The 16,940-nt window shown below is 44.4% G+C and overlaps 1 protein-coding gene and 1 long non-coding RNA gene across 2 annotated transcripts in view; one reads left to right on the forward strand and one right to left on the reverse strand.

Annotated features, from left to right (window-relative positions):
• The window catches only part of VWA8 (von Willebrand factor A domain containing 8), a 97,200-nt gene that overhangs the window by 66,047 nt on the left and 14,213 nt on the right, over nucleotides 1–16,940 (reverse strand). Inside the window, exons 8-16 of the mRNA XM_028738079.2 lie at nucleotides 15,146–15,254; nucleotides 13,034–13,138; nucleotides 11,186–11,317; nucleotides 9,885–10,019; nucleotides 9,231–9,308; nucleotides 7,487–7,647; nucleotides 4,965–5,078; nucleotides 2,353–2,521; nucleotides 1,619–1,696 (exon numbers count right to left, since the gene is read on the reverse strand). Coding sequence (XP_028593912.2) covers nucleotides 1,619–1,696; nucleotides 2,353–2,521; nucleotides 4,965–5,078; nucleotides 7,487–7,647; nucleotides 9,231–9,308; nucleotides 9,885–10,019; nucleotides 11,186–11,317; nucleotides 13,034–13,138; nucleotides 15,146–15,254 — 1,081 coding nt within the window. The remainder of the gene's footprint in view (nucleotides 1–1,618; nucleotides 1,697–2,352; nucleotides 2,522–4,964; nucleotides 5,079–7,486; nucleotides 7,648–9,230; nucleotides 9,309–9,884; nucleotides 10,020–11,185; nucleotides 11,318–13,033; nucleotides 13,139–15,145; nucleotides 15,255–16,940) is intronic.
• Nucleotides 7,287–15,963, forward strand: LOC144328753 (uncharacterized). Its single transcript, XR_013394054.1, has 2 exons — nucleotides 7,287–7,395; nucleotides 15,776–15,963. It is a non-coding gene; the product is annotated as an uncharacterized LOC144328753 (long non-coding RNA).

Genomic DNA, 16,940 nt, shown 5'->3' on the forward strand with positions numbered 1-16,940 from the left:
GTGGTGCTTCAGGGTAAGAACAGTTTCAGGTTAAGTACAGACCTCCGGAACGAATTAAGTACTTAACCCGAGGTACCACTGTACCAGCATCCAAGACACGTAATGTGTAATCATTTCCTCTTAAATGCAGACATAGAATGAATGGTAGTCAAATAATACATTTCTGAATGCTCTGGGGGATCTTCTAGTTTCACTGGGAATGCCAAAATGCAGATGGTCATTAATGAGCTTCTAAGTACCCTCTCTGACTGAGGGCAGTCCAATGGGCTCCTTTGTTTTCTGAGGAATTCTGGGTAATGAAGGGTGCTGCATAATGGCTAGAGCGCAGGTGGCACAAGTCTCAGTGGGCATCTGATCGAACATAGGTACAAATACACAGGTCATAGGTCAGCGGTGGCAGCAAAGAGAACAACCTCTCAGTCCCTATGGCTTCTTGAGAATTGCCCAGTAGGGGTGTTTGGTGCAGCAAACTGACTGGTCCAGACCAGAGCCATATCATTAACGGGCCACTCAACAGACTCCTGTTGAGACGCAAAGGGCGTTAAGTGAAAAATCATTCAGATCCATGATGCCACAATTAGTGGAGGTCTTTGGAGCACCTGTGGCATCAGCTTAAGTGGTTCCAGCCTCAGAAAGTCTACAGGACACTTGCAACAGTGCGGCAGACTGTGTGCCCTCTCCATCTGAGCCCATTAGGGCTGGTAAAATCCAGGAGGGGGATTGGCTGGATGGGTCCAGGGAGTGGATGATGCCCACTCCATAAAGTGGCAGTGGTGGAGCCTCCTGAAGAGGTCCCTTCTGGATCAAGATGATAGAAAACTTCCCCTTTCTGGGAAAGATGGTCAAGAGGGATGTGGCAGGCCGGCTCTTGGCATGCCTGGAGAAAGCAGTTCATCTGCACTCATTCAGCCAGGTTTCGGGCCTAGTTTTAACACCAACCCTGGGGATTCTCTCCTGAGTCTCTCAAAGGCACTACTCCTCCTGCCCAAAGGACCACCACCAGAAAGTGGTCCTCAAAGACCGTGGCTCAGTCCCATGGCTTTGAGTTGTTGGGTCCGTCAAGGGACCATTCCCTCCCTTATGCAATTCAACAACCATATGAAACCATTGGGAGCCGTCACCTGCAGACCTAGGCCACGGAGTCCTCTACTTCTCCGTTCCATCTGAATTAGGGGAGGCTGTGATTAGGGGAGGCTGTGAAGGTGTGACTGGTGTTGGGAGGCAGTGATGGGCTGAATGAGAGCAATAAACTGAGGCTGTAAGAGAGAGGCGTGGGGGTGGGGCTGCTTCTGTGTCCAGGAATTAGCTGTTCTGGGAAGGACTGCACTTCCTCCTTGAATTAACTGGGTGTTTATGCCCAGCTTAGGTCAGCTTGTCAGCTACAGTGTTCCTGGACCAGAAGAGCCTCAGTTGTCCATACTCGGGTGACCTCCCACCAGGACTACTGCAACATGGGATTCTCCTTGAAGACAGTCTGAAGGCTACAGCTGCTAGGCTGGTAAGTGGGGCATTTGCTGATGGTCTTGCAGCAGTGCTGCTATTCTAGTCAAAACACAGGATGAGATAAAGAAGGAGGAAAGCAACATGGAACAATTGAAATTTGAATGGTTGGACTCACAGTGGGATCATTTGTCTCGCGGAGTTTGTGTGCTAGTTTCAACAGCTGCTCCACTGCAGCACTAGGGACATTTGGAACCTGAAAAAATATATATAAATATAAAATACAGCTAGCACTATATAATTCATTCATTATCTGAGTGCTGACATTGCCAAAATGGCATCATCCACAGAGAAGCATCAGCAGCCTTGGAAAACTCCAAAGTTTACAGAACTATAACTTGGAGGGTGGGGGGTGGATAAACTTAGGAGGAAAGACCCCCCCCCCAAAAAAACCCCCAGATCATTGAGGACAAACCCTGCTCAGTAGCCACAGAACACAGAATGTCTGTTTCATGAAGGGGGAACCAAAAATGGGGAAGGAGGCCATGGAAGTAGAAGAGAGTAATCTGGAAAGAGACAGGCCTGCTTGCCTGTTCCATAGGCACTCTGGACAGCAGACTGTCCACCGTACTGCAACATTTTGTTGCCGATCCCTCTTGTACACATGTAATACACATACACACCATGCGTGTATTTCTGTTTATATATGATCTATTCATTTTCACAGTATAAATGGGAGGGCAGAACTCAAAAAACACCGTTTGTGCAGCACCTTGCACACCTTCTGCTTGTCAAAAAGCTGAGAACGGGGGGGGGGGGGGGCGGGGGGAGAGAGAGAAAGAAAGGGCATTGGGTAGCCATTCAAAGGATTCCCAAAGCCAAGCAGCAAGGCAAAGTTTTGCAAATACTTACCACCCCTTTAATAACTTCAATTTCTTCACTCTTGCTCAGAGGCTTTATGTCATGGAAAAGGAAAAGCGTCAGGAGCTCTGGGCCCAGCCATTGCTGCGTGGGGCTTCCTATGACAGGCGGCTCTGCTAAGGCAATTATCCTAAAGGAAGGTTGAATGGGGAAAATGGACCTGCGAGAAAATGGTAAGTTTTAGATGTGCCATCTTGCCCAGGCCTGAAGAACACCTGAATGCAGCTCAAAAGCTCGTTTTGCTTTCGCATTCCCACTCATTGCATGTTGTCCGAGAGGCGGCAATGCCTACATTATTCTGTTTTTCACTTTGTCGGACCAACACAGTAGGGCAGCATTCTGAACAAGAATGGTACGTTAGACATCACTGCTTGGAAAGTGGCGGTTACAAAAAAAATCTAATATTTCAAAGACTAAGCTGAGAACTGCCTGCTGAAAGCACTCAGATCAAAATGCTGGTGGTGACATCAGTTATTTTTAGCTTAAAGTCATAAGCCTCAAAGCTAATCCCTGCCTGATAAAACACAAACAACAAAGCGTCTGAAATAAATAATGTGAAATGGGAACAATGAATATGGAATTGTCAAAATGTAGGAAACCAGCAAATGTCAAAGAAAAGCAACCATGCTTATTACAGAAAGAACTACTTTTGTAGGGCAGCTGTCTTCACATTTCTATTTTATACACTTCTATTTTCACTAGTAAACAGGATAACATGCTCATTTCTGAAACTCGTTCCAATCCCTCTGTGTGATGACTTGTGTCAGGAAATGCAGGGGCTCTGGCAGTCAGCTCCCTTACAGGCTGCATTGCACTAATAGGGCAAGTGGCCTTCAAAAAGAAAAAGATTCCCGTGGTAAAATATCTGTGAGCCTCTGGTGCAAAGCGTCAGCGATATTCAGCCTCATCACATTCATGAGGCTCCTCTTGAGTCATTGCCAGTTAGCTACAGATCACAGCAAGTCCATGGCACCTCATGCACTGCAAATATGCTACAAACACATATTCTGGATGTTACTATTTTAAAAAATTAGGGGAAAAGTTATGAGAAGGAAAATACCCGAGATTTTAAACAAGCTATTGTGCTTCTTGGGACGAGGGTGGCGCTGTGGGTTAAACCAGAAAGCCTAGGACTTGCCGATCAGAAGGTCGGCGGTTTGAATCCCCGCGACAGAGTGAGCTCCCATTGCTCGGTCCCTGCTCCTGCCAACCTAGCAGTTTGAAAGCACATCAAAGTGCAAGTAGATAAATAGGTACCGCTCCGGCGGGAAGGTAAATGGCGTTTCCGTGTGCTGCTCTGGTTCGCCAGAAGCGGCTTAGTCATGCTGGCCACATGACCCGGAAGCTGTCTGCGGACAAACGCTGGCTCCCTCGGCCAATAAAGCGAGATGAGCGCCGCAACCCCAGAGTCAGTCACGACTGGACCTAATGGTCAGGGGTCCCTTTACCTTTATTGTGCTTCTTGTGGCCACAGAGCATTCTATGAAGCATGGCACTGTTATGCAGTGGTCCCGCTCCTTCCTCCTGGGCAGTGTCCAGAAAGTAGTGGGGGGGGTCTCACTTCTGGGGTGCCTCAGGGCTCCGTCCTCTCCCCCATGCTTTTTAACAAATGAAACTGCTGGGAGGTATCATCACAGGGTTTGGGCTGGGTGTTCATGGTTGTGGGGTGGGTGGCAGTCAACAGATTGAGGTTGAATCCCAACAAGAAAGAAGTACTGGTTCTGGGAGACAGGAGGTGGGGCAGGTGTAGGGGATTCCCTGTTCCTGAATGGGGCAACTGTGCCCCCTAAAGGACCAGGTGCACAGTCATTTTGGACTCACAGCTGTCCGTGGAGGCACAGGTCACTTCTGTGTCCAGGGCAAACTACTGGTCTATGACTGATTAAACTGATTGTGTCCAGGGCAGCTGTCTATCAGCTCCATCTGGCACAATGGCTGAGACCCTCCCTGCCTGTGCACTGTCTTGCCCGGGTACATGCCCCAGTTATCTCCCTCTTGGACTACTGCAACACACGTGAGACTACATTTGAAGGTGACTCAGAAACTACAGCTAATCCAGAATGCGGCTGCCAGACTGGTGACTGGGAGTGGCCACCGGGGCCATATAACACTGGACCTAAAAGATCTACATAGATTTCCCAGTACATTTCCTACATAGATTTCCCAGTACATTTCCAAGCACAATTCAAAGTGTTGGCGCTGACCTTTAAAGCCCTAAATGGCTTCAGCCCTGAATACCTGAAGGAGCGTCTCCACCCCCATTGCTCAGCCCAGACACTGAGGTCCAACTCCGAGGGTCTTCTGGCAGTTTCCTACCTGCAAGTAACAAAGTTACAGGGAACCAGGCAGAGGGCCTTCTTGGCAGCGGCGTCTGCCCTGTGGAACACCCTCCCATCAGATGTGAAGGAAATCAACAACTATCTGACTTTTAGAGGACACCTGAAGGCAGCCCTATATAGGGAAGTTTGCTAATGTTGGATGTTTTACTGTGTCTGATATTTTAATCTGTTGGAAGCCAACCAGAGTGGCCGGGGCAACACAGTCAGATGGGTGGCAAACAAACATTAATCTTCACCACCACCACCACCACCCAGCAGGCTTACCTTTGTTGTAGTTCCTCATCGGAGAGTTGTAGATCTTCTTTCAACTTCTGATATCTCTCATTCCTGAGCAATCTAGTGCCATCATACAGAGTAATGTCTCTGTCATGAATCAACCTGCACAGGATTTTACAAAAAAGGGGGCAATACGCAAGTTAGAGGTTCTGTTCTAATAATCAGTACTTGTTAATTAGAGAAACACTTTACGCTTGCTCTTCCTGCCACTGACCATCATAGCAATTCCTTCATGTGTTGAAATATCGACGCATAAAACAAACCTACAGGCGAACATGAATGAGTCGAGGGCCGTCTTCCAATCTGCACACATTTTCTGAAGGATGCAATTTACAGCGAAAGTTCAGAATCAGAGTTAAAGCTCTGATCGAGAACATCCAACTAGGACAAGGAATTAACACTTGCTTTTTAAATTATGCATGAAGTATAATGTCACTAATAATCTTGCTCTCCTATCTTTTGAAAGAATGTAGTATTGAACAGTATAACAATATGTTTTAAATGAACAAAATTAAATATATGGGCTACAACACAGAGATGTCCAGGCATCCAGTCTGCACATGCATCCATTGCCCAAGGGTTTCTCTTTCAAAAGACAGCCTCAAATCGCTCTTTAAAGCTTCCATACAGGAAAAGCACTTTGAAAATCTGGAGCAAGCACTCTAGGGGAAAATAAGGGCTAAAAATATCCTACCCACAACACAGCTTCCTGTCCCCCCCCCCCCAAATTCCAAGGTGTTAACAACAACATAACCAGTACACATTCCAAAATGTGATTTAAAGGAAAGCATAGCAATATTAACATATAACTGAAGGCAAATTCACAGAATCAGTGGTGTTAGCTAAACCAGAAATGTGCACACCAAACATTTTCACACTTTATTATCACCATCACAGATAAATCTCTTTTCAATCCATAATGAAACAATTTAGAATGATGACGTCTAGAGGGGCAGTAAGAAACCAACAGCAAATTCAGAAGACTACAGCTCCAGTTATGAAACAACCATTTCATACTGAAAGAGTTAATGCTATGGCCTGGGGACACTTTAGACTTTACATGGAAGAATTCTTTCCTGTGTATATGCTACATGCTCACGTGAGGAATATGAAAACACAGGAAGATTGTGCTTCAGGATAACCATAGGGAGACATGTGCCAGGACTGCCACAACTAATGGAAGTCGCTTTGTATGTGCTCAGTCTGGTTTCTAGATTCAGCCTTTATCTTAATTAAATGTTACAGTGCAGAATATTCCTACGTGTAATTCATATATTTCCATTCAATGTGAGCATCAGATGCAAAACCTAGCCATACACTTTCCATCATGTTTAACAACTTAAGCAACCTAAGGATAACTCAGGACCAAAATGGATGTGGCATCTGTCATGTGGTTTGGTCTTGTGTGGCAGTTTAAAAAAGCAAAACAAAATCAGTCATGGTAGGATTAGTAGAGCTAGATTAGGTCGATTGTGTGAAGGTAAAGGACCCCTGACAGTTAAACCCAGTCACGAATGACTCTGGGGTTGTGGCGCTCATCTTGCTTTACTGGCCGAGGGAGCCGGCGTTTGTACACAGTTAGTTTTTCAGGGTCATGTGGCCAGCATGACTAAGCCGCTTCTGGTGAACCAGAGCAGTGCACGGAAACGCCGTTTACCTTCCCACCAGAGTGGTACCTATTTATCTACTTGCACTTTGGCGTGCTTTCGAACTGCTAGGTTGGCAGGAGCTGGGACCGAGCAACGGGAGCTCACCCCGTCGCGGGGATTCGAACCCCTGACCTTCTGATCAGCAAGCCCAAGAGGCTCAGTGGTTTAGACCTTAGCACCACCTATGTCCCTAATTCTGAAGCACAATCTTCCTGTGTTTTCATATTCCTCATGTGGGCATGTAGCATATACACAGGAAATACATTTGTGTGGAGGGAGGTGCTTAAATCCTATGCCCCACCTGTAGTGCCATTTAAAAGGGCTATGGCAGGGCAACAGTTAAAGCCCCCTCCCTCCACATTCTGCATCAAGATCACCCTTCTTCAGAACTGGCAATTCTGCTTTTCAAATCAGCCGTGTAAGGCCAACCTATGTGGCAGACATGACATCTGCTGTGCTCCTCGGTCCTTTTTTGCCAACATATTTATTTATAGTATTTTAAGTGGACTGCCTTTTTATGGCCAACTCGCACTTGCTGGCAGCTCCTCTCGTGCCTTGGAAGCACGTGGGACTGCAAGCAGGCTGTGCTCATGCAGAAACAACATTTCCCTGAACTGGGGGCTCTCTGTGGGGCTGGTGTCCGGGGCTGCACAGCTCCATTGGCTTGAAAAAATATCGCCCAGACTCCATAATTCGTGACTGGTTCACCAAATTGGTGAGTCTTCACAAGCACTGTCAGATCTTCCAGAAACACTCCTGCAGAAGCCCCGGTGAGTGTGGACCTGTACTTCTTAAAGCCTTGGCCGCCGCGTCCTTCATTAACACCCCACAGATCTATTCCTCTAGGACTGTCACACTGACCTTTGCAGAACAGCGAGGGTCCCTGGGTTGACACGGTGAATCCCATCCAGAATTACAAGCTTCCCCTCCAGGGCAGCTGTTATAAGTGCAGATGGTCTCCAGGAAGTGTCCCCATTAGGGAGAGTGTACCTCTGCTGCAGTAGATCTCGGGCTGTCATATCCTATGAGTAACAACAGCAGCAGCAAACTCCTATTAGTGTGAGTCTCAGTAATACAAAGCATTTATTTTGCTGGCACTGTAATATTTTGCTTTAGTCGACACATCAAAAAGGGAACCGTGATTGTTTTAGCCGTGGATTTATGCACACATAAAATGTGCAATAAACATATAAGCATGCTACAGCTTTGTCTCCAGAACAGGCAACAAGCATTGCCTCAAATGAAATGATGTTGCCAATTAAGGCAAAATACTGTTTTAGTCCTGGTGCAGTTTAAGGATTGACCTCTCTTTTCTGTAATCCGTCATCCTTACTTAGTTGCCGCTACTACCTAGGCATCAACCCATGTCTTCAATAGGCAATACCAAGAACAGAGCAGTAGAAAAGAAAAACTGGTTTCTAAGCAACTTCAATGTACGATAGTGTTACTATGTCATCTTATTTTCCCTTATCCAGGTCCAGGGCTCCCACAGCCTCTCCTGTTTCAGATGCCATCCAAAAATTAGAGCTGAGGGCTATCAGAACACTGATGAAACTTGGTTCCCAAACTCTTCATATAGATATTAAATGGTTCTGGTGATAAAATGGTGCCAAGCCATGGAGGCTGCACCGGACCTCCTTAACACAAACCCAAATTTGTTGTTTTAAAGTAAACATAAAAGCAACCTAAACTATTAACATGCAGATTTATTTTGAAAATGAAATCGGCTCCAGTTGCCAACAGATCACAGAATCAATGGCCTACTTTTCACTGCGGTGCCTGGGCTGCAGGTGGGATCTCACATTAGAATCATAGAATCATAGAGTTGGAAGAGACCACAAGGGCCATCGAGTCCAACCCCCTGCCAAGCAGGAAACACCATCAGAGCACTCCTGACATATGGTTGTCAAGCCTCTGCTTAAAGACCTCCAAAGAAGGAGACTCCACCACACTCCTTGGCAGCAAATTCCACTGTCGAACAGCTCTTACTGTCAGGAAGTTCTTCCTAATGTTTAGGTGGAATCTTCTTTCTTGTAGTTTGGATCCATTGCTCCGTGTCCGCTTCTCTGGAGCAGCAGAAAACAACCTTTCTCCCTCCTCTATATGACATCCTTTTATATATTTGAACATGGCTATCATATCACCCCTTAACCTCCTCTTCTCCAGGCTAAACATGCCCAGCTCCCTTAGCCGTTCCTCATAAGGCATCGTTTCCAGGCCTTTGACCATTTTGGTTGCCCTCCTCTGGACACGTTCCAGTTTGTCAGTGTCCTTCTTGAACTGTGGTGCCCAGAACTGGACACAGTACTCCAGGTGAGGTCTGACCAGAGCAGAAAATTATTCTTCTGTATAAAAATTAACATCCCTGCAGCACAGGAACCATAGAGAATAGACTACAATTCTTCCCCCAGGCATCCATTTTCTCAGGGCATTGACTTTTGAAGGGACTCCAACTGCATGGCATCTGAAATGGTATAGCCTGGTCCAACCCCCTTAGTAAGGAATAGGGTAACACCATAAGAGACGAGCGACAATCCAAACGCAACCCTCTGGTCAGTGTGTGACAAGTCTAGGAGGCCAAGGGTTGGGGTATCAATAAACTTACCTGATATAGCATGACGGGTTCTATGTTATACCCTAATGTAGCTGCAAATTCCTTAGCAAGAACGGTTTTGCCACAACCCTGGAGGGGGAAAGGAGAACAAGCTGATTGAAGCAGCTGTACATTCAACCTGAGCAAGTAACAATTACTTCCAGGTGAGGCGCACAATAGAAATCAGTCTGTGATAAATTGGTTTGGGCAGTTCCCCCACCCTCACCAACTGGTATAAGTTTGTGTCTATCACAATGCTGCATTAAATTTAGCGCTATGTACAGTTACATAAGGGATGCGGGTGGCGCTGTGGTCTAAACCACTGAGCCTAGGGCTTGCTGATCAGAAGGTTGGCGGTTCGAATCCCAGTGACGGGGTGAGCTCCCGTTGCTCGGTCCCTGTTCCTGCCAACCTAGCATTTCGAAAGCACGTCAAAGTGCAAGTAGATAAATAGGTACCGCTCCGGCGGGAAGGTAAACAGCGTTTCCGTGCGCTGCTCTGGTTCGCCAGAAGCGGCTTAGTCATGCTGGCCACATGACCCGGAAGCTGTATGCCGGGCCCCCTTGGCCAGTAAAGTGAGATGAGCCCCACAACCCCAGAGTCGTCCATGACTGGACCTAACGGTCAGGGGTCCCTTTACCTTTACAGTTACACTATGGCACTTACTTTTTCTCCAATCAAACAGATATCTTTAACCATGTGGGACAATATCATTTCTGCCAATTGCTGTTCATGGCTGGGAGTCTTAATGAAACTGTCTGTCCCAGAATGCAGGTTTAGTGGCCTAGTCCCAGCAGGAACCTAAAAGACAGATAGCGCTATGTTAAGTATAATTGGTTTAATTGACACAGAAATGGTGAATACCTGTGTATTGGTGAAAAGGTTTAACATGGGGGTTTTCCATGGGGCTATATTAAAGCCAAGAAAGGGTCTCTGAGCTCTAGCTGAATTGATAATTAACTGTAGTTCTCTAGTAGCTAACATGTGAGTGAGTAACCTTAGATCAGGTGATTAAGGTACTGGGTTGCAAATTCGCCATCTTTGGAGGGTGGTGGCTGGAATCTTTTGTTCTTTCAGACTCTATGGAGTAAAGATGTGTAAAAGACTCTTCTGAAGGGAGAGAAAACAGCTCCAGGGAAAATGGAGGGTGGAATGTAGGCAATGCCTCTCTGTCCCCCTCTGTGTGTGTGTGTGTGTGTGTGTGTGTCTGTGTGTGTGTCTGTGTGAGAGAGAGAGCGCACTACATTTGTCAGCTCACATTATAAGCTTATTTTATTTCTAAGAAGATGCTGAGCCTGTGCTGGATATGCGCAAGATATGAAACTGCTTTGATGTATCATTTACTTTTGTGTGTGTTATGTTTTTAAAGAACATTCTGCAAGTAAAATTTTGAATAATATTCACGGGTCTGGGCCATGCTTCATTCCAAAAGCCCTCTGTTTCCATGCATCCCTTTGCTTCAAACTGTACAATATTAATATCTGTAATATGCTAACAACACATAGCTCTCTTTGCTCAAGAATTCACTCCAGAAAACAAAATCTGACATTTGCCTGTCAAATAATATGAATATAACTTGTTTCCTGAACAATGAACAAACCATATGTAAGTCTACATCCATAGCTCAGCTTAAGTCTTTCTTACTGACTGCCGTATCATCGAACAATAAACTATGGTTTAGCACTACAAGGGTGCTCCACAACAAGCTTCCTGCTTGTGCATGCACACATAAGCACCTGGCACTGCCACAATTATGATTTTGGAAGTTTTCACTCCTGCTTCAGAATAACCATAGCTTGTCATGACACCCAAGCAAGTCTGTCAGCATCCCAGTTTACAGGAATGCAACATATTGTTTATTTTTATGTCAAATTCTGGGAAAGTCAGAAATGAAAGGAAGGCAGCAACACAGCAATACATGTGCAATAAAGTTTATCCTCCCGCTTGTTAAACAATTAAATAGTTACCTGAAGTGTCACAGCTTCCCCGGCTATTTGAATAGTCACGTCAGCCTGCAAAACCTTGCCATCCTCCCTCTTGTTCACATTTAACACTCTTGTAGGTACAACAGGTCTTTCTGAATCCTGCAGCTCAAATCGCTAAGAAAGAGGAAGGAATAGAAGCTCTAGATTATTCTATTTGTGAAAGTATTTTCAGCCCCAAACTCCTCCACCTTGTTTGGTCCTTAGTCTGGGCTTGGCCACCATGCTGAACTTACAGGGTCACCAAGAGCCATGGGCAAATATTGTTATTATTTATTAAATTTGTTAGTCACTTTCTCTTGCCCAGGGCAACTCAGAGGGACTTACAGCCAAACAGAGAGACCCGGCGTCTAGAAGTTGCCCCTGCCCAGTGACAGTGTTCATGGAGGATAAAGAAGGAACATGAGAAACCTGGGTGGACTCTTGGGACAGATCACAACACTGGCTGCAGTCACATAAAGGGTGAGGATTACATCAGGCAGCTTCCATAATGGCCAGCTGTATATTGTCTGCTCCTTTAACCAGTCCTCCTGTAGACATGACACCCCCGCCCCACAAAAAAAGAGACTCAGGTGGAGATAGTATTTGCTTTCTGTTAAAGAACAGATCTAATAGCAAAATGAAGCCTCATAACTGGGAAAAGTAAAATGATCCCAAAATGTATGATTAATTTTTCAATATTTCAGATCTAGTTTAATTAATTGTCATAATCAAATGTTAATTAATCAAATGTCATCAGTTTGAAGGGATCGTAGCAAACATGGCAAGCTTCCTGAAAACTGGTCTTAGAAAAGTAAGGCTACAATCCTATGTACGTTTACTTAGGAGCAAGCCCTGTTAAACACACTGGGAATTACTTTCAAGAAGTATGAACAGGTTTGGGTTGCATATGTCCCCTTAAGCAAGAGCACTGTCAATGCAGATCTTCTGTGTTTCACTCAATTAACTTATATTTAATAAGCCTACAGGGCACCATGAACATGGAAGACTACGTCCCTCAAGACATCCTTGCTATTCAATCATCATTAGACTTCAACATGTCAAAAAGAATCATGAAACATACACAGCCCAACAGGACAACAAGAAGAATCCACCGACAGCATAAGAATCAATCTGGCTAACCTGATCCGAAAACACACACACACACACACACACACACACACACACACACACACACAAAAGCAAATCTCACTGCAGCCAAACAAAGACAACCAACCACACTCTAAGCCACCCCCAACCTCTCTCACCACCATGGAAATACAACAAGCAAATAGTAAAAGAACCCACACAAGTGACACTGACACAAAACCCCACACATACACTGAGTAGAAGAATAGAAGCACTGCCACCCCACCCCACCCCACATTCCCCTCTCCCCCTCTTTCCTTCCTAACCTAACACTGTATGCAACATTAATGGCTCACATGAATGAAATGAAATGAAAATGATCTGTAGAAAACACAACTTGAAAAGGGAGACAATGCACGCATTTTTGTAAACTAAGAAATCTTTAATAAAAATATATTTTTTAAAAAAGAGCCACGAAAAGAAAACACAGCTCATGGAATGCCTTCACTTACAGTTTTCATCAGTCCTCTCTGTCCCCACCCAAAATGACACGAAATAAATACAGAAAGCCACAATAACTAGAAGACACCTTTGGAGAAACATAAAACAGCAGCAGAAGAGAAAGTTCTTGAGACCATAGGGCTTTCTCTAGCTTTGAAACCAATAATTTAGCCATTATTATTATTATTATTTTATTCCAGAGAACTGTAAAGTGTGGCTGCTACCTATGCCAGAATAATTTGTATGGAAACAGTGAACGCTTACCTTTAAGGCATCTTCTACGGCTGTCTTGCCTTCCCTCCCCAAAAGAACATTATATGGATAAAGCCACCTGATTATATGCTGGATTGACATCATAGGCAAGCAGTTCTGGGAGGGGAGGGAGAGAGAGAGAACAGAAAAAGTGAACAGAATCACTATTGTGCTAAACCTGAAAGAAACATTGGTGCCAACATTTTGTGGGAAACAGGCAAGTGAGTGCCATTCATCAGTACTTCAAAAGTTATTTGGCAAGCTCTATTTTCTGAGGTTCCTAGGTTCCACTAGACCAGGGGTCTGCAACCCGTGGCTCCGGAGCCGCATGTGGCTCTTTTACACCTTTGCCGCGGCTCCGGGGCGGATACTAGCGAGGGGAGGAGGCGCATTGTGTGCCCCAACACTCCCCACTGTGGCGGGCGCTGTACTGGCTGTGACGTCGCATGGGGGCGGTGCGTGCGTTAGTCACGCACCGTCCCGACGTCACCTTCCCACCCGCCCGCTACATTGTAAGGGGCATGTACGCTGGTCACTGCATTGAAAGGGGGCATGTACGCTGGTCACTGTTTTGAAGGGGAGTGAAGAACACACACACACAAAAAGCTGAAGATGGTTGACTGTCTGAAGCAAAAGGACAAAGGTTGCCTCTGAATTATGGCTACTCTCTGCTTCCTCCTACTTAGCCAACTCTAGATCCACAGGAGGAGCTCTCCTCTGGGTCCATGCCTGGGAAGTGATCTCAGGAGTCTGCAGTGAAGTACCTTGTCAAAAGCTTTTTGGAAGCCCAAGTCCACTCTGTTAACCGGATCAGCTCTGCCAATATTCTAGTTCACCTTCTCAAAGAATTTTAAAATATTTGTGAGACAAGACAGCAAAGCCAAACTGGCTCTGCTTCAGCCAAGCCTTGCGCAAGTGAAGACCACAATGGCTAGCCTTCTGCCTTGAATTAGTAACTATGAATTTGATTAACCTAATACAATAGGGAGCTTAAAGAGGTTTTATTTCCTATAAATTCCATAATCTCTCAAAGTGTCATGCAGTTTTGTTCGATAATAACCCAAGTGATTCCTTTCAGTTACAGTCTTGAATCTGTGGCTTTACTGGTTGAGCTTTATTCTGTTCTGCAGGATAGCTGCTGTGCAAATTTGAGCCTTGACTGGGGGATCCAAAAAGCATTAGTTCATTGGCCAAGATTTGACATGGTGCTATTGGGCATTTGAAAAATGCCGCAGTGTGCGTGCAGAGTAGACCACACAGATGGAATCACTGAAGAAACGCAGAGAGATCTTTGCAAGGTTTAATAACAAAACTCCTCTAACATACACCTTACATAGTGTCTATAATCATCACCCATCCATCCACCAGGGGACAGAGTAAGGTACATACAGCACATTATATACCATTCAGAATTGCTGACACAGCTAATTACAGTGACTCATCAGCACCTGCTACACTGCTACACAGCTGTAAAAACTAGGTCAGGATATGCACCCTGGCTTTTAAAGTGGTACACATCCTGTGAAACAATAATAAACCCTAACATTTAAACAAACTATTCAACAGGTGCGCACTGGCCTCAATTGGATCTTCACATTAACAGCTCTCAGCTGCCGACAGTGGAGCAGAGAAATGTTAGGCGACATACTGTAATTCACGCATTTGTAGCAGTGTAACAAAGAAGAAGTAGAAATACAAAACTGTTTTCAATTGCAGATGAGAACTATGTTAGGAAAGAAAATAAGCCTTCACTGCAGCAATTTGCTATTTTCTCTTCTTTTTTTTCTAGCTACACTGTAGAAGCAGTTTCTTTATCCTTAATACCTGAATGCTTCCCCTAAACTCCAGATAAGGAATCTCCATCTTGGTATCCATTACAGTGGTACCTCAGGTTAAGTACTTAATTCGTTCCGGAGGTCCGTACTTAACCTGAAACTGTACTTAACCTGAAGCACCACTTTAGCTAATGGGGCCTTCTGCTGCTGCCGCACCACCGGAGCACGATTTCTGTTCTCATCCTGAAGCAAAGTACTTAACCTGAAGCATTATTTCTGGGTTAGCAGAGTCTGTAACCTGAAGCGTATGTAACCTGAGGTACCACTGTATTTATTTGCAAGGACCTACCAGAATCTGCACAGCAGATGCTAACGTGTCCAGAGGAAAATCAGGAAGACCCAGGGCGGAGGATTCTTGGGTGCAAAAAGTAGTTGCAAATGACAAAAGTTTAGAAATTCTAGAAAGAAAACCCAAAGGGAAAAAATGTTAGACAAACAATACTCCTAAATAAAACACTGTTTAAAAGAAAAATAATATTTTTCGTAAAATATCCTTTTTTCTTTTACCAACTTCATCCCGTTGGTTCCTTCACTAAATCTAATTGCAATAGCAAATGGTTCAACATCTAAAGCGAACAGCAGTGATGACAAAGAGGGTCTGTGCCTTGTGTCCCAGTTTAAAAAGAATGGCTCTGAAATAGCTCCATCATTGACTAGCTTGGTTATATGGGCACTATACATAGCCTTTATTCACCTTAAAATTGATAATTGGGGGGGATTCAAAATCAGAATTTCAAATGGTGGTAATGGTCTCATTGCCTGAGATTTAACTGTTGTGTTTGAGATAAAGTGTTTTACCTGATAGATCAATAGCCAATTCATATTACACCCTTCCATTCTTTCCACGATTTGCCCTGCTGTGGGAGAAATATCGCTTTCTTAAAAGGGAATCAATCTATAAAAGCCTCTTTCTTTCCAGTTGATATCCAACAGCTTCCAATCAGATGTGTGGAAGGAGGGCTGCAATGCGAAGGGAGTCAACTGTGATACAGGAGGTGCTCATTTTGATATCCAGGATCGCCAATCTTTAATTCTGCTTTTGCAAAATGGGTTTGTTATAATTTCTTGGACAGTTTATGTTATGAATAAAAAATGGGTTACCTGGTATTCTGTGCTCAAATTTATCAAACTCTGATTGTGTCCAAATATTCCCTTTTCACATTGTTGATCATACTACAGGCAACTCCCAACTTATGTGGGGGTTGAAACAGCATTGAAAAAGCCTGCAAACACCCTGTTCCACCCCTTTTGGTGACATTTTTGTGATGCTTTCGGGTCACTTCTGGGTTCGGCGCAAGGCACATGGGCTTGGTTCACACATATCGGATGTGCCTATAGTGGCCTCTGCCTGTAATGGCATTTTGTATATGGACCGCATCATGATATCTTTGCAGATGTGGTAAACACATAGCCTCTCTCTGGGAAGGTTAGGACAATACAGCTAATCGTAGTCTAGGTCTCTTGCCCTGATGAGTAACACTTACAATCATTTTTTGCCATTTCCTTGGGTCCTTTCCTGAAATACTTATAGGCGGAGTTGAAACAAAAAGAATTAAAAATGGTAAAACTGTCATTTTAGCTGACACTACGCTGCCCATCCAGGAAGCTTTAATTCATCTTGAAGGAACATATCCACTTCCAAATGTTTGTAAAACCTGTGCTAGATAGGGTCATTCAAGCCTATCAAATGCCTTTTTGGGATCTAAAAACAAGCTAGTCCCTTGTTTGAGAATATAGATAGCATTAATACTGTTTATTAACCTTTTAATATGCTCTCATGTTGAAATTTAGGATAAATCCAGTTTAATCTGCGTCAAATTATTTAGCAACAAATTTGCTTAATCTAGCTGCCAATATGGATGACATCTTAAAATCATTGTTAAATAGAGCAATCTTCTATATGATAGGCCACTTTCTTTGGTTCCGCTTTAATTAGAGTACCAGCTTCTTTCATAGGGTTGCCATATGTCCTCTTTTTCCAGGACACGTCCTCTTTTTCATGGGTATGTAAAGTGAGTGTCGTCATAGTGATCCATAGTTAAAAGTAGAAGACGGCAAATGGATCCTCTTTTTTGCTCTTCAAA

This window comes from Podarcis muralis, chromosome 8, assembly GCF_964188315.1.
Source record: "Podarcis muralis chromosome 8, rPodMur119.hap1.1, whole genome shotgun sequence".
Classification (NCBI taxonomy): domain Eukaryota; kingdom Metazoa; phylum Chordata; class Lepidosauria; order Squamata; family Lacertidae; genus Podarcis; species Podarcis muralis.